This window comes from Saimiri boliviensis, chromosome 12, assembly GCF_048565385.1.
Source record: "Saimiri boliviensis isolate mSaiBol1 chromosome 12, mSaiBol1.pri, whole genome shotgun sequence".
NCBI lineage: Eukaryota > Metazoa > Chordata > Mammalia > Primates > Cebidae > Saimiri > Saimiri boliviensis.
The window spans coordinates 50,906,781-50,931,847 of NC_133460.1; the positions used below are offsets into that span (position 1 = coordinate 50,906,781).

General features: G+C 55.0%; 1 protein-coding gene across 6 annotated transcripts in view; it reads left to right on the top strand.

Moving 5' to 3' along the window:
• CDH23 (cadherin related 23) overlaps positions 1-25,067 on the top strand; it is a 423,515-nt gene that overhangs the window by 281,545 nt on the left and 116,903 nt on the right. For 5 of the 6 annotated variants that reach the window (XM_074382361.1, XM_074382354.1, XM_074382359.1 and 2 more), the window contains 8 exons: positions 957-1,194; positions 2,863-2,968; positions 5,817-5,944; positions 10,995-11,067; positions 13,819-13,935; positions 17,443-17,555; positions 18,705-18,812; positions 24,557-24,746. In XM_074382361.1, the coding sequence (XP_074238462.1) occupies positions 957-1,194; positions 2,863-2,968; positions 5,817-5,944; positions 10,995-11,067; positions 13,819-13,935; positions 17,443-17,555; positions 18,705-18,812; positions 24,557-24,746 (1,073 nt within the window). Of the gene's footprint in view, positions 1-956; positions 1,195-2,862; positions 2,969-5,816; positions 5,945-10,994; positions 11,069-13,818; positions 13,936-17,442; positions 17,556-18,704; positions 18,813-24,556; positions 24,747-25,067 lie in introns of those variants that run through there. The other variant, XM_074382360.1, reaches the window with a different exon arrangement.

Consider the following 25,067-nt stretch of genomic DNA (forward strand, 5'->3'; position numbering starts at 1 on the left):
TAATCTCAACTACTTGGGAGGCTGAGGCAGGAAACTCACTTGAACCCAGGAGACGGAGGTTGTGGTGAGCCAAGATCGCATCACTACACTCCAGTCTGGGCCACAGAGTGAGACCCTGTCTCAAAAAAAAAAAAAAGAGATAGGGAGATTGTTAGGTGCATCTGGCCGTTCTCTGCCACTTGGTAATGGGGACCTCAAATGGGAGGAAGGTGCCAGTCTGGCTGAATGTACAGGGCACCCTTGCCCCAGGGGACCCATGTTCATGTGGCCTTATCCTGGTCTTCTTGGATGGTCTTGTCTCTTCCCATCTTCTGGGCCTAAGACTTTCCTCACTCCAAGCCAGAACCTTCCAAGCTTGGTGGCTGGCAGCTGTGGTCGGAGCACATAGATGTAAACTGACAGCTCAGATGAGGCTCCTGAGGGGACATTTAGAGGAGGTGGTTGGAGGGATCATCTTGCCAGACCTTGCTGCTACCTGAGAGATGTCTGCCCGCCTCCCACCCAAGACTCAGTTCCTCAAAGTCAAGGGGCAGCTCCCAAGAGAGGACCAGCCATCCTGCCCTTCACCAGCTGCTTTCTTCCAATTCAGAGCATTCTGGTGCAAAACAATCTGAGACGGCAGAAGTTTTTACCCTCCCGATTCTCCACCATCTAAATATCTGCAGTAGGTGGGAACCCCTGTTCACAGCACGAGGAGGGTCATTCTGTCTAGGTTTCCTCCTTGCTTACATCAGGCGACTCCTCCTCCCCACCCACTGTGATCCTGATCCCTACCCCCACCCACCCCACCTTAGAAATAGCGGCTCTTCTCAGGTAGGGCAAGTGAAAAGGAAGGCACATTTCGGGCTTCATTTATTGCCACCCTGGACGGGGACAGGCTGGGAAATGCCGGCCTCATCAACAAGCCCGTTTTAAACCACAGTGTTCCTTCCCTCCATCCTCCCGGCCTGGCCCAGGTTCTCACTGGACAAGGACATGGGACTCATCATGCTGATTGCCAGACTGGACTACGAGCTCATCCAGCGCTTCACCCTCACGGTCATTGCCCGGGATGGGGGCGGCGAGGAGACCACGGGCCGGGTCAGGATCAACGTGCTGGATGTCAACGACAACATACCCACCTTCCAGAAGGACTCCTACGTGGGTGCTCTGCGAGAGAACGAGCCTTCTGTCACACAGCTGGTGCGGCTCCGGGTAAGGTGCCAGGGAGCCCTGCATTCCTGCCGTGCCTCTTACCCTTCCCCCGTGCTTGCTTGCTTGCCACCTTTTTGTTTTCTGTTTGTATGTTTTGAGACAGGGCCTCACTCCTTCACCCATGCCGGAGTGCAGTGGTACAATGAGAATTCATTGCAGACCCAAACTCCTGGGTTCAAGCAATCCTCTTGTCTCTGCCTCTACAGTAGCTGGGACTACAGGCTTGAGCCACCGTGCCTAGCCTGTGCTTTCCTCTTGACCAACCCCCTCGGGAACCCACCGCAAGAGGGGCTGACCTCCCATCAGCAAAGAGTGCTGCATAGATTTGGGGGTCAAATTCTTGGTCTGCGTCAGCCCTTCTCTGAACAACACCTCATGTCCTTGATACCAAGTGGGGCATTGTACACAGTATCGGTCTCAGCTTAAATATTAAGTCAGCATTTAGCAAAAGGATCCCACCCGCACCCACCTGCCACCATCTCCCTTAGCAAGGGAATCGAGTGGGGAGCAGTTCCTTATCTCAGGACCCCTTCTAAGCCCTTAAATGGCCGACTAGAATCAGGAAGTGCTGCAGCTGGAAGGAGCCGCAGAGACCACGGAGTGCAACCCATTTTATAGAAGGGGAACCAGGAGGGGAGAGGCTTGCTCACAAAAACATAGTTACAGGTTCGCAGTGCCAGGCCTAGTCCTGGAATGCTATTATCCAAGTGCCTCCTGCAGTGAGTCCCCCACTAGGCTTCAGTGACCTTTGACCAGAGACTTTTAAATGTGTCCCCTTCCCCATGCTGCCTACCCAAAGGGACAGGACCCAGAGCCTCCATTTGGAACTTGTTTCTGAAGCAGGCAGGGATGAAGGCAAGGCTGGAGGGGTGAGCACGGGGGATATCAAGAAGGATGGACCATGTGCCTGCCCAGCCTGGCCATGGTCCCCCATACAGCCCTTCCCTGCTCTGCCCCTGTCCCCCGCTCAGCAACAAGTCTACCCTGAGTGGTGGGGACCGTGGAGGCCCTAGAGTGAGGGACCTCCTGGAAAGAAACTCATGAACTCGGCGCCCACAGAAGACAATTAAGGGGAGGAGAGATCCCTGGCCCCGCTCCACGTGCCTTCTTTCCTTGATTCATGCAACATGCATGGATTAGACACCTACTGTGGCCCAACACCGGGCTGGCCTGGAGGTTTGCAGCAGCCATCGAGAAAAAAGGTTCCTGCTCACATGAAGCTGATGGTCTAAGCGAGGGAGGCAGAAATTAAATAAGAAATTACCACCAGCCGTAAGGGGTACACAACCCAAAGGCCCTAACTGGGTCCCTGCAGGTGGGGTGTTCCAGCTGGGGTGGGGTGGGAGGTGGTCATGGCTCAGCCTCTGGGAAGGCCGGGCCTCGCCCTCTTCGTGGGCCTCCCATCTGCACTCTAGATTCCCCAGGCTGCCTCCATACCAGCACATGGAGGGGAGGAGGACGTCTGCTGGGAGCCACAGGGTGGCCTCCAGTTGAAGGACCCGGGGTGCCTCCCGGGGTCCTGGGCCAGGACATGACCCCGGGCTGGACCACCCAAAAAAAGGAGCTGTGAGCAACGTTACCCTCCCTCCCACCCTCTTCTGGCCCCACGCCCTTCCGGCCCCCAGTTTTCTGCAGGCTCACAGCCCCTGTCTGCCCTCTTCCTTCCAGGCAACGGATGAAGACTCCCCCCCGAACAACCAGATTACCTACAGCATTGTCAGCGCATCCGCCTTTGGCAGCTACTTCGACATCAGCCTGTATGAGGGCTATGGAGGTAGGTGTGGGGCAGAACTCGGGGCCCAGCTGGGAGGAGGGCCAGTGGGGTCTCTGCACTCACACCTCCGTTGCTGGGGAGGGGCAGGCATCCTCTGTCTTCCTGACATCCTGGGCTGCTCGGGAAGCTGCCCCAAGCACCTGGGGCTGGAGGAGGACGTGGCCTGAGTCACCCTTCCGTAGGGTCGGTATCTGTGTCTCTCATCAGTGGGATCGCTCTCTGGTTCTTCTGCCATGACCAGCCCTGCAGTTGAGCCAGAAGTCTGATGTTAATAGAATCTCTGGGGTGTTCTGTTTCTTACCAAGGCTGCAGGCAGGTCTGTGGGGTGGAAGCTCATTAGCCTCCCCACTCTTTGGGTGGCCCTATAGGTGCAGGCACTCTGCACTGTGCCCTGCTGCCCGCTGTGAGTCCCCATCCCTAGAGACCTGGCAAGAAATAGCAGCAGCAGCAACCTCAGGCAAGAGAGACCACTTTATTTTTCGGATAAGGCAGCTAAGACCCAGAGACAGGGAGCAACTTGCCTGAATCTCCTAGCAAAGCTGCCGAGCTTGGCACCAAGTCCCTGTGTGGTCTGGCCCTTGGCTGCTCTGCCAGCCTCAGCTCTCAGCAGCCCTTGCCCCATCAGAGTCCAGCCTCTTCAAACACTTTGACGCTGTCTGCCCTTGCCGGTGTTCACCCCCAGGTCTTTGCAAAGTGTGTTCCTTTAGCCAAGAAAGCCCTTCCTCCCTGCCCCTTGGTCTCCCCTCCCCTTGGCTGTCCAGTGTGTAGCCCCTGGCTAGCTTTAAAGGCTTATTTGACACCTCCTCTTCCGGGAAGCTTCTCTGATTCCTGGAACCTGGGTTAGGTGCCCCCAAGGCAGAAGGGATGGAGGTACATTGAATGACTCTGGGTCCAGTCCTTGTTCCTCCCACTGCCCCACAGTTAATTCAGAGAAATGCCATTGTAGAAATTGCAGCTCTGACTGGGCGCAGTGGCTCACACCTGTAATCCAGCACTTTGGGAGGCTGAGGCAGGTGGATCACCTGAGGTCAGGAGTTCCAAACCAGCCTGCCCAACATGGCAAAACCTCGTCTCTACAAAAATTGGCCAGGCATGGTGATACGTGCCTATAATCCCAGCTACTTGGGAGGCTGAGGACGGAGAATCACTTGAACATGGGAGGTGGAGGTTTCAGTGAGCCCAGGTCTCACCACTGCACTCTAGCCTGGGTGACAGAGCCAGAAAAAAGAAGGGAAGGGGAGGGGAGGGGAAAGAAAGGAAGAAAGAAGGAAAGAAAAAGAAGGAAGAAGGAAGGGAGGGAGGGAGGGAGAGAAGAAAAAGAAAGAGAAAGCCACCACGCCCAGCTAATTTTTGTATTTTTAGTAGATGGGATTTTGCTAATGTTAGTCAGGCTGGTCTTGAACTCCTGACTTCAAGCCATCTGCCCGCCCCGGCCTCCCGAAGTGCTGGGATTACAGGTGTGAGTCACCGTGCCCGGCCCTATCCCTCTCAAAAACTTAAAAGTTCCATGCCTCTGCCTGCCCCATACCTCACCCTCCTCTCAGCCAGAAGAATCACCCTTAGATTTTATAGTGCTAAAGCAATAATCTTGTTTCCCTTTTCCAAATAGAAAGTTGTAATTTAATATTGTTGTAATGCCTTTTCAGACCTCCCATGTCCCCCACTCCCAAGCCAATATGCCTTCCCTCCCCAGCTGAGAATCAGTGGCTTAGCACAAGCAAGTACTAATGGAGAGACTTCAGGCATGTGCAGTGGTGGGGATATTTCAGGGCAGAGACATCTGTCTTAGCTCCCTGCAAACCCTGCCTCTCAGCCTGGGTCTGCCTTTGGCATTAGGGTTCTTTACCCACCTCTAAACAGAGTTCTGTTGAAGGTAAGGCCTGCAGCACCTAACCCCGAGTACCTCCCCATGGGGTCTAGACGGTGCCGAGAATGGGTGACTGGATGGGCATGAAGAACTCATAGCATAAATTGGGGAGGAATGGAGGGAAGAGAAGAGAGAGATGGAGAGAGATGGGAGAGCGGGGCGCAGGGATAGTGGCTTACGCCTGTAATCCTAGCACTTGGGAAAGCCCAGGTGGGAGGGTTGCTTGAAGCCAGAAGTTCGAGACCAGCCTAGGCAACACAGCCAGACCCTGCTTCTACAAGGAAGAGTTTTTTAAATAAAAATAAATAAAAGAGAAGGAGGAGAAGATGATTAGAGAAATAGGGCTAGAGGAGACTGAGGAGGATGCTGCCTTCTGCACCCCACTGCCCGGTCCTCCCTGGCATCCCCAATGCTGGGCAACAACTGGGAAACTCTGTGCTTTCCTGGAGAGAGGAGTAGTGATGGGGCAGGGGCTAGAAGGCCCAAGGCATGACCCTGTCCTCTGAGCAGCCTCCAGACTGATGGGGGAAAATCCATAAAGAAAAGTGCCAGATGAGTGAGTCAGACAGACAGACAGACAGACAGATGACAGACAGAAAAGCAGGCAGGAGCGCCTACTGAAAAAGAGCCTGGGCTCTGGATTCAGCCAAACCTGGGCTCATCTCCCCACTCTATTAAGTTGAGAGCTATGTGACCTTGGGCAAGTTGCTTCATGTCTCTGAGCTTAGTTTCTTCATCTGTAAAAGTGGGGCTTACATTACCACCAACTATCCATCACCTGGTGGGCTCAGCACTGGTCTGACACATTTCAGGCAGTCAGTAAACCTCAGTCGAGATGGTGAGGCTCCAGGTGTTCAGAAAACAAGGCAGAGCTGGCCCGGGTCATGCCAGCCATACCTTCCCTCCCCAAAGGGGATCCCTGGCTGAATGGGCATCTCAAGTTTGCTTACAGAGGGATCTGGCCTGTTCCTGTCATTTCAGTAATCAGCGTCAGTCGCCCGCTGGATTATGAACAGATACCCAACGGGCTGATTTATCTGATGGTCATGGCCAAGGATGCTGGCAACCCCCCTCTCAACAGCACTGTCCCTGTCACCATCGAGGTGTTTGTAAGTACCCAGGGCCGCTGGCCTTGCACTTCCAGGGTGGTGAGTGCTTCCTATGAACCAGCAGTGTAGACTGTGGCCTCCACCTCCTTGGCTGTCCCTGCAGCTTGGGGAGTTACCCAGCAGTCATCCCAAAGTCTGCCCCCAGCAAGCCTCTCCAGTGCTACAGCAATTTAGCTGTCTCCCCGCTTGGCCAGGGAAGGCCTAGGGCCCTGGTACTCAGGAAGAGACAGATTGTCTGCTCTGACTTCATTTGGGGGCTCCAGGACACCCTTGGAGGGGAACAGGAGCTAGGAGTCAAGCGAGGAAGTGTTACGGGATTCCTTCATTGATGGCTATGTTCTGTGAAGAACAAGAGAATTACCGGAAGGTCTTCTCCCTTCTCTCTCTCTCTCCCTCCCTCCCTCCCTCCCCCTCTCTCTCTTTTCTTCCCTTTTCCACTCCTCTGAAGATCTAAAGGGGTCTGAAACCAAGCCACATTTTGTCTGACATGAATATCAAGCATACCTTAGTGCTTTCTGTGTCTGAAATTATCAGTTGCTGAATCCATCTCCATGCTGGTTCATTTGCCCTGTGCCACACGAGGATGCAGAGCGTGGTCTGACCGCAGAGCCAATGGGCCCCTCTGCACGGAGACCTCCCTACACGCAGCTGTGCATGCGTGGCCTGCCCCCCTCCCATCTGTGGGAGATGGCAAACACGTGTTGATGGAAGAGTTAGTGCATTATCGGCTCCAGGAGGATTAGATCAGATTGTCACGTTTGGAGATGCGCTGTGATTTGACATAAGCTCAGGAAAGTCTCACCCTGGAGCAGGCATGCTGGAGAGCCTTCCTGCCACAGCCAGCTTCACCAGCAGCCTCCGCCACTGCCCCACACTGGGCCTTAACAAGTCTGTCTTCTCAACCCGGGACAGAAGCTGGGGCCAGCTCCCAAGCAGAAAGGCCCCCATCTGGGCCAGGGACTCTATTTTCTTGCTGAATAGGAAGGAGCTGGAAGTGATGGGAAAGTTGAGGTGATACCTGCCGGGGAAACTTCCAGATGAACACGAGGGAGCAGAATTTCAGGGTGACCAGGAGGGTGAGGCTCTACAGAACCAGTATAGCAAAAAGAAGGGCAGAGAGTTGGGGCCTTGCTTCTGGAGTCGTTATGTTCTGGCACCTCAGGCTTCAGGGAGTGTCAGGGGAAGGATGACAGAGACCAGATCTTCAGAAGCCTAAAAACCAGCCGGGCGTGGTGCCTCACACCTGTAATCCCAGCACTTTGGGAGGCCGAGGCAGGTGGACCTGCAGTCAGGAGTTCGAGACCAACCTGACAAACATGGAGAAACCCCGTCTCTACTAAAAAAATGTACAAAAAATTAGCTGGGTATGATGGTGCGCAACTGTAATCCCAGCTTCTTGGGAGGCTGAGGCAGGCGAATAGCTTGAACCCAGGAGGTGGAGGTTGCGGTGAGCCAAGATCACACCATCACACTCTAGCCCAGGCAACAAGAGCAAAAAATATCTCCGTCTCAAAAAAAAAAAAAAAAAAAAAAAGAAAAGAAAAACCGGCCTGACTTGAACCTGTAAACTTCCACCTAGAAACCCTGAGGGTGTTACCAGGGAGTGAGAATGCATTTTCTGCCAGTCATGACCATGGGCTGGCACTCTTCACCCCGTGGCCCGACCCTGACCGCATCACCCAAACCTGGGCTTAGTTTCCCAGCCTTGACTACAGCCCCCAAGCCTCCTCTCATCCCAGCTGCACTCACAACCCTGACCAGCCCACCCATCGCTGTCAACCCACCAGGAGGCTGCTCTGCACCAGGAGGCAGTGAGTTCTGGGCTGGGACCCCAGCAGGACGTGCAGGGTAACGTGCAGCCTGCTCCACACCCCAAGGCGATACCGAGTGGAAAGAGGGGTGTGGGGCTGTGTAGCCATATGGGTTTGAAATCTGGCTCTGCTATGCTCTTGCTGTGTGATCTGGGTCTCTGAAACTCAACTTCCTCATCTGCAGAATGGGGGTAATCGCGGTACCTGCCTCATGATATTTTTGTGAGGATGAAATGAGATTGTGCAGGTGATACCTGGCACCTGAAATGTTGGCTGTCACTCCAGCCAACGAGACAGCCATGCATAACAGCAGCTGCCTCCACATCCCAGCCTATGGCTAGTGCAGATGGAAGTTCTGGTGAGTGGGCAGGAGCGGAGAGGGAGCCGGTTAGGCTTTGGGGAGCGGGTACCGGAGAGGGTAAGAGTAAGGGAGGTCTAGGGCAGTAAATGCTCTGCTCTAGCCCAGGGCCCGGACAGGCCTAAGTAGCCAAATGGAAGCTCACATGTGCTGAGCTGCAGCAGTATGCCAGGTCCCCTTCAGTCCCGCTTTCCAGATGGGGAGGCTGAAGCTCAGGGAGGACCCATGGTCACCAATGCCTTTCTTCCTCACTGGTAGAGCTACGACTTGAACCCTGACCTGAGTGACTCCCACGTTGACATTTCCACTATAACCACAGGCCTGGAACCTGGGTCATCCCTATCCACGCATGACTGAGACCAGTGCTTCTCAAAGTTCCCCATGCCCTGGAATTCCCTGGGGATCTCATTAAAAGGCAAATTCATAGTTAGTGGGTCTGAGGCAGGGCTGGGATTCTGCATTTCCTCCCAGTTCCCGGGTGATGCAGATGCTTCCAGTCGGGGACCACACTTTGAGGAATAAGGCCTTCAGAGATCCACCCTCATGAGATTTTGAAACCCTAGCTCTGCCCCAAACTCCAGATGCATCCCAACCTGTGGCTCAGCTAAGGCAGGGACCAGAGCATCTCTTTGTGCCTCAGCCCCCATCAAAGGGGCCAGAGCATGCAGAGACAGGAAAGTGAAGGGACCGAACTCACTTTTTGTCCCTGCAAATAAAAGTGTGCTCCCCAGCCTCCTTCCCCAGGACCACAGAGGGGAGTCTCCATGTGCAGGGGTGCGTGGGAGCATGAATCCACCTCGCTTTGCACTCGGCAAGCTGAAGTGTGCCCTGGCATGGAAACACAGTGGCCTAGTAGAAGGGGCCCCATTTTCAAATTCCCTCAAAGCCATCCCAGGGGCCAGCAGGGGCCCTGCACTTTCCTTCCGAGTCCACCCTGGCCCTGGGGCAGCCGGAGAGTCTGGCAACAAAGACAGGTGCCACCTTGGCTGTAAGTGAACGTTGTCTCTCTACCAGGGCCTCTGGATGGCACAGTCACTTATGTCTGAGGACCGCACTTGAAAAGGTCACCGCCTTCAGGCTGATTTTGCACGTGGCTGGTTTTTAAGTAGCTGTCACTCGGCTAAGCGGCCTCCTCCCTCCACCAAAAGGATTTTCTCCCAATTGGAATTTAAAACCCAGCAGCAAGGAAGTCGTGGATGGCAGCATTTCTTGCACAGGTTGGGGGTGGGGAGAGGCAGATGGAAACCACAGGGCTCCAGGAGGAGGAGGGGGCCGGAGGGGCCAGGTGATTCTTTTTCATCCGCTGCTTGTTGGTTTTTAATAAAGAAGTCAAACTCGGTTTGTAGATTTCCCATTAGGGGACAATAAGCTTTTGTAGAGCGAGCCGCTGAATTAGAACTAATAGCGAATGCAGCGCCAAGATCCGGGGAAATATCACCGCTAATAAGTTTCTGCCTCATGCTCTGTCACTGACATTCTCCACACCGTTTCATGCAGCCAGGCAGAAGCTTAAATGTATAAGTATATGGGGCGCTCGCGCCCACACCAGGACAGGGGAGATGCCCAGACACACAGTTGGGGCACTGGACATCAGGGGAATCCTGAGACTGCTGGTATCTAGGGAGAGGGGCAGGTCAGCATGAGCCAGGGTGCCATCCAGAACCAAGGAGCAGATTGGAAAAAGAGAGGATCATTCCTTTCTGGGCACCCACAATCTTAGCAGGCTGAGACTCTCTGAAGTCCCATGGGGTGCGCAGCCAGATAGCAGGCCCCTGTCTCTTTCATGGCTGCTCAGTCAGCAGCAACTCCAGCAAAGGGGTCTTAATACAGGATCCTTTCCCTCTAAGAGCTCTCGGTTCCATGAGAAGCCAGGCCCTCTCATGGAACTCCTATTTGCCCTAGCAAATGAACAGGAATTGCCGAAGACTGTAGCATAAAGACTGCCCACTTGTGCCGGGACTCAGCCTGACTCCTGAGCTCTGCACTGGGGCCCTTGGGAAAGGGTAGAAGGCCCAGAGCCAAGTGGGCTGGGGAGGCTTCTTCCAAGAGAGGAGCAGGGAGGAATTCTTGTTGGGGGGTTGCATGAGCTGTCAATGAAGATAAGAGTATTAAAGGGCAGGAAAGGCTTTTCTAATTGAAGAGGAGGGGCCACGGTGTGAAGGAGTTGGGGGATGCGTAGGACGAGGGAGAAGCTGCCCACCCCGCCCTGCCAGGCTCAGCCCCTCAGCCAAGCACCATCCTATGGCCACTGGCAAAGGCTGGGCTGGAAGAGATACTGCTTTAGAAATGATAGGGTGGGGCTCTGGACCAGGGCTGCTCAGGGGTTGGAAGAGCCGTTGTTCTTATGTGCAAGGAGGGGTCCAGCTGTACCTGCCTGCAGCCAGCCCAGGGCCAGAATTTGGGCTCTAGGAACCACCTGAACCTGACCTGCCACTGCATACTTTGGTATCTTTGGGGACAGTCCTAGAAGCTTTTGTCATCATCCTGGTGGACCTGCGCAGGGGTCCCCAAGTGGGCATCCCCAGTATGGGAGCTGCAGGTGCCAGTGCTGGAGTGAGCTGAGAGCTCAGCTAGAGAACCCGGGGAAGCCTGGGGAGCTGGCAGCTGTTGGCAGTCACAGCTGCTGCAGTCCCTCTTGCTGGGCCTCTCCGTCCCTTCCTGAGGCCCCCATGTTTCCCCAAGGCTAGTCCTACCTCCTAGAGCTGTAGCCTGCCAGAGGGTTACCTGACAGCCTGCTGACACCCCACCTGGCTCTGGTTATACGGAGGCCAGAGCTCCTTAGTGCCAGCCAGGCCTAGCCTGCCTCCTTGGTGCCCACCTTGGTCAGCTGGCCAGCCCACCTGCCTCCCTGGCTCCTGCAACCTGTCTGTTTTCCTTCCAGGATGAGAATGACAACCCTCCCACCTTCAGCAAGCCTGCCTACTTCGTCTCCGTGGTAGAGAACATCATGGCAGGTACCACAGGCTCAGGTTGGGGGCTGGGGGACACAGGAAGGTAGGCAGCCAGCTGTCGCAGCACCCAGGAAGTGCAGACCCCAGCTCTGCACACAAATTCTGGGAGGTTCATGGCCTTCTCTTTTCCCAGGCCAAGCTCCTGTGACAAATGAGGGAGTCTCTGGAAACATCTAGTTATCTGCCAACTGACAGCTAGTTACAGAGCACCCACTATATGCAGGTGCTAAGCTGGGCACTCGGTTCCTGCTCTCCTGCAACTCTAGTCTAGTGGGGAAAGAATAATCATTCATGATTTATTAAGCAGTGTTGATTAAACAGTCTCAAGTGTGCAGAGGGCTTGAGACTACAGCCCTGTTGAGGCAGGTCCCATGATTTCAGAGGGGTGGCCTTACAGCATGGCCTGTGTTCCTATATGAGGATGCGATTGAGGGCTAATCTCTGGGCCAGGCTCCGGTTGCAGGGTTCAGCTTGCAGACCCAGCATCACCAGCTCCACACTCAGGTTCCAGGGGATCTGTTCTGCCCCCAGGGCAGACTGGCAGCTTCGCCCTTACCATGAGAGCAAATTATCTTAGCCAGGAAAATACCATGGCAGAAACTGCTGCAGTGGCTGAAGGAGACTGAAAGGTGGGAGTCAGGGGCAGTAGAGTCAGAGATGCTGGAGTCGTGGATGATGGAGTCAGGGGTGGTGGAGTCAGGGATGGTGGATTCAGGGGTAGTGAATTCAGGGGCGGTGGAGTCGGGTGATGGAGTCAGAGGTGGTAGAGTCAGGGGCGGTGGAGTTGAGTGGTGGAGTTGAGTGGTGGAGTCGGGGACCGTGGAGTCGGGGGCGGTGGAGTCAGTGACAGTGGAGTCAGGGACGGTGGAGTCATGGATGGTGGAGTCAGGGACGGTGGAGTCAGGGACGGTGGAGTCATGGATGGTGGAGTCAGGGGCAGTGGAGTCGGGCGGTGGAGTCATGGACAGTGGAGTCATGGATGGTAGAGGTGGGTGAAGTCGGGGGCGGTGGAGTCAGGGGCGGTGGAGTCGTGGATGGTAGAGTCAGGTGGTGGAGTCATTAGCAGTGGAGTCAGGGGTGGTGGAGTCGTGGATGGTACAGTCAGGGGCAGTCGAGTTGTGGATGGTAGAGTCAGGGGCAGTGGAGTCATGGGCAGTGGAGTCAGGGGCGGTAGAGTCAGGGGTGGTGGAGTCAGGGGCAGTGGAGTCAGTGGCAGTGGAGTCAGGGGCGGTGGAGTCGGGTGGTAGAGTCAGGGGCAGTGGAGTTGTAGATGGTAGAGTCAGGGGCAGTGGAGTCGGGTGGTGGAGTCAGGGGCGGTGGAGTCAGGGGCGGTGGAGTTGTAGATGGTAGAGTCAGGGGCGGTGGAGTCAGGGATGGTGGAGTCAGGGGCGGTGGAGTCAGGGGTGGAGTCGGGTGGTGGAGTCAGGGGTGGTGGATTCAGCGATGGTGGAGTCAGGGGTAGTGGAGTCGTGGGCAGTGGATTCAGGGACGGTGGAGCCAGGGATGGTGGAATCAGGGATGGTAGAGTCAGAACTGCTCTTCCCTGGCACCACAAGATCTTCTAATGAGAGTCTCTGGGTACCAGTCTGGCACCTGACAATGAGCTGAGTGGCTGCTGGGCTGCATCCAGCCTACCCTCCCTGTCCTAATCAGGCATCTCCTGGAGAATATCACTGTTAAAGTGTCACCCCCAGCACTCCCCACCATCCCTGGAGACTCTATCCAGGAGAGGCCTTAACTATGGCACTTAATTCTTTTCAGGGGTATATTAGGGCTCGTGTTCCTGTCCTGCTTAAGGCAGGCCTGAGGGTCGTGTTTGAGGCCCCAGGGGTCCCTGGAAGAGGACACAACCACCTGCCTGGTCTCTTGCCCCCTCAAGACTGCTGATTTACACACTGGATGGTTACCACCGCCCCTGCAGCCCAGTGGAGCTCCTTGTGGGGCTCAGCCTCTGGCCTCCATGCTTTATCCCTCAGGATCCCAGCAGCAAACCCGCAAGTTAGACGGTATCGTTAGACCCAGTCCCAGAGGAGGAGGTGATACTCAGGCATGTGAAGGCGCCTGCCGAGGCCCTGCGGGTGCCAGTCTGGGTATGAAGATTCCAAGAGCCTACACACCAGACCTCCTGGCTACTAGGCCAGGGCTGGCAGTAGGTGGCAGGAGGAGCTGCAGCCAGAACCCCTGGTGGGCATGACTTCGGGACAAGCTGCTCTTAGGGTTTGGACAGGGTGGCTGGAAAAGCTGATCCCTTGAGTCAGGATTTCATGGCGCTGGAAATAAAGATGAAGGCCTTAACTGGACGTTAAAGAGAAAATAAAAACTTTTGTAAATACCCTGTGAATAAGAGAAAACTAGATTGAAATTGATTATAGTATATGTAGAATAAGTTAATATGGAGCTTCATGTCTTTTTTATTCCAAGTAAAAGCTGGCCAATTTGAGTGTATTTAATATGGCAGCCAGCCAGGCAGGAGCCGGGAGCCAGACACCAGAGGGCCCAGTCCATCCCTGAGCCTCTCATGGAGCCTTGTACCTGTGCAGCCCAGCAATCTGGGCTCCAAGAGCGGTGGTTGAGCCGCCCTCATCCCTGGGTTGCCCCAGCAGTCAGGACTCCCACCTCCCTGAGAGCTGGTCACTGGGAAGGTCCCATGTCCTCCTCTTGGGCCAGCACAAATCCTGCTCCCAGGGCTGGGGCTGTGAGCCCAGGGGCCCAGGATGAGCAGCAACCCCTACCTCTGCCTTTTTTCCTCTGAAGGAGCCACAGTGCTGTTCCTGAATGCCACAGACCTGGACCGCTCTCGGGAGTATGGCCAGGAGTCCATCATCTACTCCCTGGAAGGCTCCGCCCAGTTTCGGATCAACGCCCGCTCAGGTGAGCCCCCCACCCCAAGGATCCTGGTCCTCCGCACCCTGAGGCTGACTCTCCATACCTGGCCCCAGGGCCAGCCCCTGGGCCCAGGTCTCATTCTTTTCAGTTTTGAGCAGGTCAGCTTTGAGCACCAGTATAATCCCTGAAAATTAATTTGAGTGTGATTACTGACCTTACCACAAAAAATCACAACATGAATTTATCCAGTGAAGGATGTCTTTCAAGGGTAAAGAGTCGTATTATGTTTTAAATGTGTTTCATCTTACAAACAGCTGTGTTAACACACCCCTCTTCAGGAACCTTTATTAAAGCCTCAGCATCCCCCTCCCTCAGTTGGCTCCTCTTCTTTCACAGATGTGTGCCTCCGTTTTCCCACCTGTAAAATGAGGATGATCATATCAGGGCTGTTGTGTGGGTTAAATGATGTGTAATATGAAACACTTTGAATAGCCCCTGGCACATAGTAAGTTCAAAAACAATTACTGTCATTATTTTCTTTTGTTTATTCACCTGCAAGCCCCCTGCCCCCAGCTCCCAGCTCAGCCCATGTAACTCTCTTCTTTCTTCTTCATCTCTTCATGTACATTCCTCAGTTTTCTCTCCTCCTTGAAACTGGGAGAAAAAGGGGGCAGAAAGAAGCAGCAAGAAACCCAAGCTTTCAGCCAGACCTGGGGAAGAATCCAGGACCCCTGTATATTCAGACATGATTCAGAAATTGGAGTGGGTGCTGTCTGATCCAGGTGCTGTGCCAGGTGCTGGGGTACAGGAAGGAGTAAGACATGGCCCTGACCTCATGAAGTTCCAAGTCAGCTCAGTGGGCAGGCAAGACACCCCACTTCCAATACCCACTTCTGTATGAGTAAAAGGAACTGTAGATGTCAAACAGCCAAACCCTCTCTCACTGGCTTGAGACAATAGAAATTTGAATTCATACAGTCAACCCATGCAGTTGTTGAGTGGACAGCCCTCCACATGATGATTCTGGGACCCAGGCCCCTTCCATGTTGTGGCTCCGAGGTCATTGCAGAAGGGAAAAGAGCATGGGTTGTCGGACTAGGAGGAGGTAATGGGCCAGCCCCTGCCTGGCAGTCATATCCAAGTGATAATTCTTGTCTGGGAAGGGAGCAGGAATCTCTAGTGGACACTGGCCATTTCTGCAGCAGGTGGTCAGTGGCCCAGCAGGGCATTAGCTCTTCCTGCTATCCATCCCTCTGTGGTGGAAGTCAGCCTTCAATCCCTTTTTGTCCCCCTTTCCTGGAGGCTTGGGGAGCAGATGGCTGGTTCTGATGGGCACAAAGACTGAGGAAGGGGACCCAGGGCCACTGTGAGCCTCTTTTGCTACCTCTGAGAAAGTGAAGGCCTTACTCCCTGCTCTAAGGAACTTCCACCCACAGTGAGCCCTCATTGCCAGGGCTCTCAGAGTAATGTACCACATGCCCAGCAGTGCTGCAGGAACTCTGAGCAGCAGCCTCCCATTCCGCCATCCTCACCTGTGAGACAGGTACTAGCCTTATCCCCATTTTCCAGATGAGGAAGCTGAGCCACTGGGGAGGTTGAGTAGCTAGACTGAGGACTCGCAGAGCGTGAACTTCTGACTCCAGAACCCAGATATGAAAGGTGCCATTACCTGAGCAGCTCCCTGGCCTTTCAGCCACCCCTGCCCTTGCCTCCCCAGTCGGGGCTCCAGCTCCCCCAGGGGCCTTTAATGACAAAGACATTTTCTTGCTGCCTTAACACGACTTTGGCTCCAAAGGTGTAAGCATTTTGCTCTGAGCTCGGTCAAATTAGCCAGGCCTGCTCCACAGAGGTGGCCTTAATTGGATCTAATTTCCCAGACAGGAGAGGCCATCGATCATGCCGACAAGTTCATATTTAAAACTTTTTAGAGATTAATTTCTTCCTCGCCCTGCCAATTAATCGACACCACCCTGGAAGGGAGCGTGGCTTGTTGGGCAGACCTCTGTGAGTCTTCCATTCTTGGCCTTGGCACCTAAGCTGCCCTGTCACCCACCCCGGGCTCTCTGCTCAGCGTTACACAGAGCAGAGGACAAGCCAGCATGCCACAGAGGGAACAGCCAGGGTAGAAGCGGTCCTAAAGGCAATCTAGCCCAGCTGCCTTGTTTTACGGGGCGGGGGTGGGGGGAGGTGAGGTGGGGAGGTGGGGAGGGAGTGGGAACCAAGCTCAGAGAAGTTAAGCGACTTGCCCAGGTCACACAGCACAGACAATGGGGATAAAATGATGGGTAGCATACAGGCCCTGCCTGTGGGGAATGTTCACAGTCCATTGGAAGGAAAGTCATTCTCTGAGTGTTGGGAGCCTTACCTAGAATTTAGCCTCACGACAGCTCTCCCTGGAAGTCACAACAACTTCCATTTATAGATGAGAAAGCTGGAGCTTAAAAATATTAAATTTTTCTAAGGCCAGGCATCTGGGAAGGGCCATAATCAGAATTCACATCCAGGTCTCACATCCTCACCACGTGGGCTCTCCCATGGCTCACGGAAGACGGTAAATGGCCTGGCTGCAGTGATTGCTGAAGTCCGCCGTGACTGGCTCATGCTCCCAAGAGCTAACGAGGCACTCAACTGCGAACTCCATATTCAATACCACCAAGTTGGGAGCTTAAAATGGGCCCTGGTGGGACTCTTTACACCAAGGAAATCGGCAAATGCCTTTTCTTTTTATTTTGGGGAGCCAACTGTCAAACATTTACTAGCACACCGCTACCAGGGTGATAGCTGTATTTCAGTTATACCAAAATACAAAGACCAAATACAGGTGAACAAAAAATGCTGTTGAATTGTTCACATTTAACACACAAAAAAAACTTGAGGCAATGTAATTATGCTATTCACAGTGTAATTAGGAAATTATTTTATAACTGTTAATTATCAATGCGTGTTAAGTTTGAATAGGTTGAACTACCCAGTGATGAGTCATGAGTGAGAACGCACATGAACACCTGGTGTTTTTCTTTCCTGTCATTGTATTTCTGTGGCTATATAAATAAACCGTGCCTGGCACTGTTCTGGGATTTCTGTGATATTAATTAGATTAACCTCACAACAGCCCTATGAGGTAGGTCCTATTATGGTTCCCTTTGGATCCTATGAGGAAACTGAGGCACAGAGGTTGGCAGTAACCAGTTCAGGATGATAAAGCCAGCAAGATAGTGTCAAAAGTCTAAACAAGAGGTGATCTGTGACTGAGCCCAAGGCCTGATGGCCCTCCTGCCCTGTTCTCGAGGCCCTACCCCCAAGAATCAGCCTAGATTTCCACGAATCTGCAAATATCTCCTCCTCGTGGGGTTACGGGGTTACGTTGCCTAGCTCTGGGGACCCGGCTCCCAAGGCATGGGAGCTCTGCCGTCTCCCACAGTGAGCGCCATGTCAGGAACACATCCAGGCTGCCAGATCATGGTACCTCTTTCCCTCGCTCTCTCTTCCCTTCCCTTGCTCTCTCCCTGGCCCACCCAAACCCTCTCACACACCCACTTCTCTCTCCGGCAGGGGAAGTCACCACCACGTCTCTGCTTGACCGGGAGACCAAGTCTGAATACATCCTCATTGTTCGAGCAGTGGACGGGGGTGTGGGTCACAACCAGAAAACCGGCATCGCCACTGTGAGTGCGCCCCGCTCCTGCGCCCAGCTTCCCCTCACCAGCCAGGCTCCTGCTCCCCGTTCATCTTCAGGTTGCCCACTTTGTACCTCTGGACCCCCATGTCCTGAGCCAGTGTGAGGCATTATGCAAGTGAGTGAGGGGGCAAAAACCAACTGATCATCGTCGGAGTTCAGCCCCAGGGCCACCACAGCTGTGGGGAAGAAAGGCATCACCACCAGGAATGTAGGGTACTCGGGAGGAGCAAAATACAATATTTTCTCTGCTGCCCCCAAAAATCCAGGAGGACAGGTGGCAGAAGGCATGAGCCCCATAGGCCCCTCCTTGCCTTGGCACCTGCCAACAAGCAGAAGTAGGTGTTCCTACCGGGAAGAGCACTGGAGGGTCCCTGGGGACTTGTCCTTCCCCAGCCAATGTGCCCCAGAGAGTAGAAAGCTAGAGGAGGAAACTGTGTGGGCCCTGAATGAGCTCTGGGCTGAAGAAGTGAAGGGGGTAAGTGAGAAGGCATCCGTGGGAGAGGAAGTGGGAGGACCCGCTGGCAGTCACTCCAGCCACCTCCCCTTTTTGTTCCGCAGTCGGTTTCCTTGGCTCTCCCTCAAAAGAGGCTCGAACCCAGCCAGCAGCATCCCCATCCTTACCCAGTCAGAGAGGCTGGAGATGGTATTTCATGGCCAGGGATTTGATGGAAAAATCCCCAGGGCCCTACTCTATCAAGGGAGGCCCCTGCTATTGGGAATCAGAGCCCTATAAAGAATGTACCTGGTGGCAGGTGGGCAGGGAAATTGCTTGGCTTGTAGCTGAGACGGGGAAGCTCAAGGGACTCTATGAGATCCCCCACCCTGTCAGTCACCTTCAGCCAAGACTGGAGGAGGGGGTGGGAGAAGTCCCAGGTCACCACAAGGATTTCGGGGGTCATCACATCCATTCCACTGCCTCCTGATGGGACCACACTAGAACCCTCTCCTAAAGGGGCCTGGCTCCTTCCTGTCCTTGAAAGCCCAGGCCCTGCCCAAGGCTCCCAAGGTTGGTGGAGCTGGTGGAATTAATGCCAAGATGGCCCGTGGGTATCTGAGCTCATTTCCCCTGGCAGACCCTGCCTGCCCTGGCCCATCTCAGCTGGGTTCATCCACAGCGCCCCTTGTGGTTTTACAGGTAAACATCACCCTCCTGGACATCAATGACAACCACCCCACTTGGAAGGATGCACCCTACTACATCAACCTGGTGGAGATGACCCCTCCAGACTCAGACGTGACCACGGTAGGAGCAGCAGAACTGCCAGGCAGCCCTTCCCAGGGGTGCCCGCCATGTGGGGCTGGTGGACTCTGTGTCCCTTTCAGCCAGCTCTTGGAATAGAGTTCTAGCCATCCTCTGGCATGGTGAAAGGCAGTCCGAGGTCAAGGGAAAGCCCTCACCTGGCCTCCAGTGTCAGCAGGCCTCAGGCTTTGTCAAAGGGAGTTTCAGGCAGCCCAGGGACAGTTGCAGGGGAGCTCAGGCCGGCTCCACTTGGAAGCCACACATGTCCTTAGAGGTGGGGACTCTGACCACCCCCTCTGGAGAGCTCCCACCCCGACACTGCACAAGCCCAAGCCCCACCACAGCGCCTCTCTTTCACTGCTCTGTCCCTGCAGTCATCAGTCTGGGTTAGCTGATCAGGAATTTTCTGGCCCAGGTTTGCACCAGCCCGTGTGTGTGTTATGTGCTCCTGGGCAGGGATGTGCACAACTCAGGATGCAGAGGGGAGATGCAGCCAAAGCCAGGGCATCCACAGCAGGGACCAGAATCCCGGGGAAACTGAGGAGGCCCAGGCCCCATGCCCACACCATCTGCTCTGCTGGGAGATCCACATTTCTCAGCCTTCTCATCACCCTGTAACCACGTGATCTCACTTGTGGCGGCTTGTCCCCACATGAGCAGCCCTACTGCTACCATCCAGCCCTGTGGCGGACATGAATCCTGACCACTCACAGTAGCGCCATTCACTGAACACCTGGGAAGTACCCTGAGCCCCACCTGAGGGCTTCTCAGGAATTCTGTCTCCTCATCCTCATCATCTCACATGGCAGAGGGATTCTGCTCCCATTGTTCTGTGGAGGAGACAGACTTAGAGCTTGAAGGGTTGCCCAAGGTCCCAGAGCTAGTAAGGGGTGAGGCCAGGACTTGAACCCTGGTCTGACTCGGAGACGGGGGATTAGAAACCACCTATCCCAGTCATTATTGCTCTGCTGGCTCAAGGGGTGCCCTGGCAGGTGGCCAGGTCCTGAGGAACTGGAGAACTCCGGTGGGATGGGAGAAGCGATGATATCTTTGCATCCAGCTCTCCAGAAAGGCTGCCCTACCTGAGCCCAAGCAGCTCTGGGCTGCTAATGCCCAGCCTCTCCAGCCCCACCCTCAGCAACCACACCCAGGAGTGGCTCTGGCTGGGCGGAGGTCCACCTGAAAGGAAGGACAAAGAGAGGGAGGGAAGGATTGGCCGTCATGCCTCTCTTCCTTTCCACGTGTTCACTGACTGGCTGTCAGCTGGTGTGTGGGTACCCCTCCCAGAGGATCCAATGGCATAGGGCAGAAGTGAGGAATCTGGAGTCTGTCATTTCTCAAAGCCCCACAGAGGAATTCCTTCCAGCCCAGGGCCAGGTTTAGAAGCCACTGCCCTGGCCCTTTGACACGGCTCTCTAGGGCCCTCTGGTGGGTGCTCTCTGCTGCGGCCTCGTGGTCACTGCACTGGCTCGGGACAACCTCCTCCTCACCCCAGCCAGGGATTCCAAGAGCTGGGGTTGGATCTCACCTCTGAATACCTTCTGGTCAGTCCTCCCCTTTCCCTTATGTTTCTGGGAAATTCCTCCCAAAGGGAATTGAGGGGCAAGTAAGGAAGGTTGCTCTGGGAGAAAGGGGCTGCGTGGGACACCAGCCTGGGTTACCGTTCTCAAACAGTACATCTGGCAGTAGGTATGCCAGGTGAGGACTGCACTCAGCCTTGGGCCTTTGCAAGCTCCGGTCCCCGTGGCCTTCACCCAGTCTCCAGCTCCTCACGTGTCCTTCTGAGCCATGAGCGGGCACAGACAATGGACCGGGGCACTGCCCAGTGCCTCCTCACTTTCCAGGAAACCCATGAGCCATCAGAGAATGCCTACCACATGCCAGGCCCCATGCTTGTCAGGCTGAGGGTACAGGAAGCAACGCCAGGCCAGGTGCAGTGGCTCATGCCTGTAATCCCAGCACTTTGAGAGTCCAAGGCAGGCAGATCACTTGAGCCTAGGAGTTCAAGACCAGCCTGGGCAGCATAGTAAGACCCCCACTCTGAGTCTTTACAAAAAAAAAATTTTTTTTTTAAGTAGTCGGGTGTGGTAGCGTACACCTTTGGTCCCAGATACTCAGGAGGCTAAGGCAAGAGGATTTTTGAGCCTCAGAGATTGAGGCTGCAGTGAGCCAAGATCACACCACTGCACTCCAGCCTGCGTGACACAGTAAGATCCTGTCTCAAAAAAAAAAAAAAAAAAAAAAAGGAAGCTCCTGCCCTGCCTTTGGGGACCTTCACATCACTCTTCTGCTCAAACCCAGTGGTTCCCATCTCTCCCTGTGCAAAAGCCAGGCTCCTTGCCGGACCTACACCTGCATGCACCAGGTGTGGCCCGGCACGCAGGCACTGACCGTGTCCACCTGCAGAGGCGTGCGCTGGCGGAGTGACCGTCTCTCTGCAAGGGAGATTTTGGTCCCACTCTCCTTCCTGGCTCCTGCAGCTGCCTTCAAGGACCTGGCTGATGGGCATTGATTTAGAGCCTTTCAAAGCCCTCCAGCAAAATAAAGGAGAGGGGAGAAGGAGAGAGTTATTCCCCGTCAGGCAGGAGAAAAATGATGGGCGTGAAATTGGAAATAAATGAGGAGAAAGTGGTGAGATTCTACAAAATCGCCCAGCAGGGAGCCTGCAGGAGGGATCACAGCCCTCCACCCTCTCCTGTACCCGCAACCCACCCTGTGACCAGAGAGTCAGTCAAGAGGCCCAAAACCAGTGTCCATGCCCCAACTAGAGTCATTTGGAAGCAGCTACCCTGGCACTCTCTGGCATGGTGGGAGCAGGCAGAGGGAATCAAAGAGGAGAAAACATCCCCCATGTGAAATTCATCTCGCCTGTTCAGCAACAAGTGTGGTCTGGAGCAAGTCACCTCCAGAAAAATTAAACAGGGATAAAATCATCTCTCCCCCAGGCTGGGCATGGTGGCTCACCCCTGTAATCCCAGCACTTTGGGAGGCCAAGGCAGGTGGATCACTTGAGGTCAAGAGTTTGAGACCAGCCTGGCCAACATGGTAAAACCTTGTCTCCACTAAAAATACAAAAATCAGCTGGGCATGGTGGCTCTTGCCTGTAATCCCAGCTACTTGGGAGGCTGAGGCAGGAGGATTGCTTGAACCCAGGAGGTAGAGATTGCAGTGAGCAGAGATTGCACCACTGCATTCCAGCCAGAGCAATGGAGCAAAACTCCATCTCAACAAAAACAAACAAACAAAATGCCTTTTTTTTTTTTTTTTTTTTGAGACAGAGTTTCGCTCTTGTTACCCAGGCTGGAGTGCAATGGCGCGATCTCGGCCCACCACAACCTCCGCCTCCTGGGTTCAGGCAATTCTCCTGCCTCAGCCTCCTGAGTAGCTGGGATTACAGGCACGCGCCACCATGCCCAGCTAATGTTTTGTATTTTTAGTAGAGACGGGGTTTCACCATGTTGACCAGGATGGTCTCGATCTCTCGACCTCGTGATCTGCCTGCCTCGGCCTCCCAAAGTGCTGGGATGACAGGCTTGAGCCACCGGGCCCGGCTACAAAATCCCTTTCAAACTGTTGAGAGAAGCATTGTAGAAACACAAAGCATCCTGATCTCCTAAGTCTAGCAGTGAAATGACTTGTCCTTGTTTGAATTATGCCTTCGGTACCTAAGAGCCCTGTCTCCTGTTTGCAAAATGGGGGTTTTGGGGTCCCTTTTTTGGAGGCTAGGGAAACTGAGGCAGCATGTCCTCAGATGAGGACACCTTAGGCCTGGAAGGCAGGGACCTTCCCTACCCTACCCTTCGGTGCTGCAAGGTTGAAAAGGGAGAGTAGGGCGGAGGCTGCCCCCGCCTCTCTGAAGGGGAAGCTGGTCTAGGTGCCACCGCATTCAGCCCTGCCTCAGCCTCTCTCCCGCCGGCCTTCCCAGGGCCCACGGACAGGGGCAGACGGGAGTTCTCAGCCGGGGCAGCTCATCTGTCTGTTCTGGTCTGGTGGCCCCAGAGACACCTCTGGCTGGGGAGGGACAGATTCTGCTGCCAAAGCAAAAAAGGCTCCACATCAAGTAAGATGAAGGAGCTGGCAAGGCCTGGCTGTCATCACCAACTGTCCTGCAGTTAACAATGACACTGTCCTGATGTGGCCCCAGGAACTGTGGTCACTTCCCACCCCCCACCGACCTCATCCACCTCTGGTGCCAAAGGGACCTCTGCAGCGCAGGGTCGGGGGTGATCGAGGGGTAAGGGCCACCTCAGGAGCCTCCAGGCTGAAAGCTGGGTCAGTGCCATGGGTGGTGCTGTGTGACCCTGAGAAGGGCCTGTGCCTCTCTGGGCTCTGCTTACTCCTTGTGACAAGCAGGGCGACGGATGGTGAGTGAGCTTCCCCACATAGCAGGGGATCGGTGCATGCAGGGGGCCTCAGCAAAGATGAGGAGACCTCAGGGGGCCCTTGGCCTTTGTTTATGACCTGGCTGTGTGGGATCAGGGATGCTAAGGCACAGCAGGCTATGGAGCTCCCCGCCCCTAGGTTAGGATGGCACTGAGCACTGGCCCCTTCATGATGTGGGGGTCGTAAGTGGGGAACCAGGGTGTGGGCCAGAGGGTTGAAGGGGCCAGAGTGTCTGAGGCCCAGTCCTGAGACCCTGCTTGTCACCGGGGGTGGCGTTCCTCCCTTCCGGAGTGCTCAGCCCTCTCTTCCCTCAGCACCCCCCTAGCCCCATGACTGCCCTGGTTAACTGGGTCCCACCTTCTGAAAGTGGGGCCCAGCGATAGCCTCCTCCACGTGCCCTGTCATCCCTGGTGTCACGTTCTAAAGCTTAAAAAGAAGGAAAGGAGGGTTTGAGGATGAAGAACCCAGTCTCCAAAATCCAGAGTTTCAAATTCTTTCAAAAATCTCAGCCAGAGCACAGGCTCCCCAGCCCTTCCCAGCCCTCCCCTGGAGAACTCCATGGTCGGGGACCTGCTGGGGGCCCCCTGGTCACCCAAAACCCATGGACATGTCCCCCTGAATGTCTGGAACAGAAGGGCACAAAGCTGTGGGGTGTGTGTGGGTGTGTGGTGTGTGTGGGTGGTGTGTGGGTGGTGTGTATGTGGCGTGTGGAGGTGAGTGAGGGGGTGTGTGTGGGGTGTGGATGTGTGGGGGGGTGTAGGGAGGTGGGATGTGTAGGGGGTGTATGTTTGTGGGGGTATGTGGTGTGTATGTATGTGTGTGGTGTGTATGGGGGATGGGGGTGTGTGTGGGCGATGTGGGGGTGTGTGTGTGTGTTGATGTCTAACGAATCCCAGCTCTGCGCTTCCTAGCTTTGAGGCCTTGGGAGCCCCGCTGACTCTTATCCATGCAGTGGGCGTAATTAGATATACCTGCTTCATACAGCTGTTCACACAGTAGCTGGCGATGGCCTGGCTCCTCTGGGACACTGGGTGCCTGCTGGGGGCCCCTGTAGGGGCGTGCCAGGTTTGGTCAGATGCACTAGCTCAGGCAGGGTTACACCCCCTGTCACAGATCCGGAAGCCCAGGAGAAAGGGGCTCGCCTGAGACGGAAATGGACAGGTTTTGCTAGAGTGCCCAGAGGCTTCCACTGCCGATTCACTTTCTGAACCTCCTGCCTCCCAGCCCTCTCGGACCACTTCCTGGGCCAGACAGAGCCAGGATGCGTCCTCCTCGGGACCAATGTCTGAGCTAGAAACCCCGGCCAGCCCAGAGACACCCTCCCTGGGCCTGGCTCAGCAAAGGGGTCTGCTCCCTCCCGGCAGGTAGTGGCTGTGGACCCAGACCTGGGGGAGAATGGCACCCTAGTGTACAGCATCCAGCCACCCAACAAGTTCTACAGCCTCAACAGCACCACGGGCAAAATCCGCACCACTCATGCCATGCTGGACCGGGAGAACCCCGACCCCCACGAGGCCGAGCTGATGCGCAAAATCATCGTCTCCGTCACTGACTGTACGGACCCCTCTCGCCCCTCACAGCCCCCACACCTTAGGCTGCGGGCATCCGCAGTGACTGGACCTCTGGGGAATCTGGGGCCCACCCAGGAGGGCTGTGTCTGATCACCAGGAGTAGAGTAATACCCACGCCCCAGCTGTGACTCCCAGAGCACCCCAAGGGAATGGACAGGGCTGGGGAGGGGAGCTGCAAGGCTCAGGCTGCTTCCTGGAGGGGCCACTGGGATGGAAGGCTCTGACTCTGACACCCTCTCACCACTTGCCTTCTTCCTGTCCGTTTTCTCTTGCACCCATCTGACCCCATTCTCGGCCCCTTCTC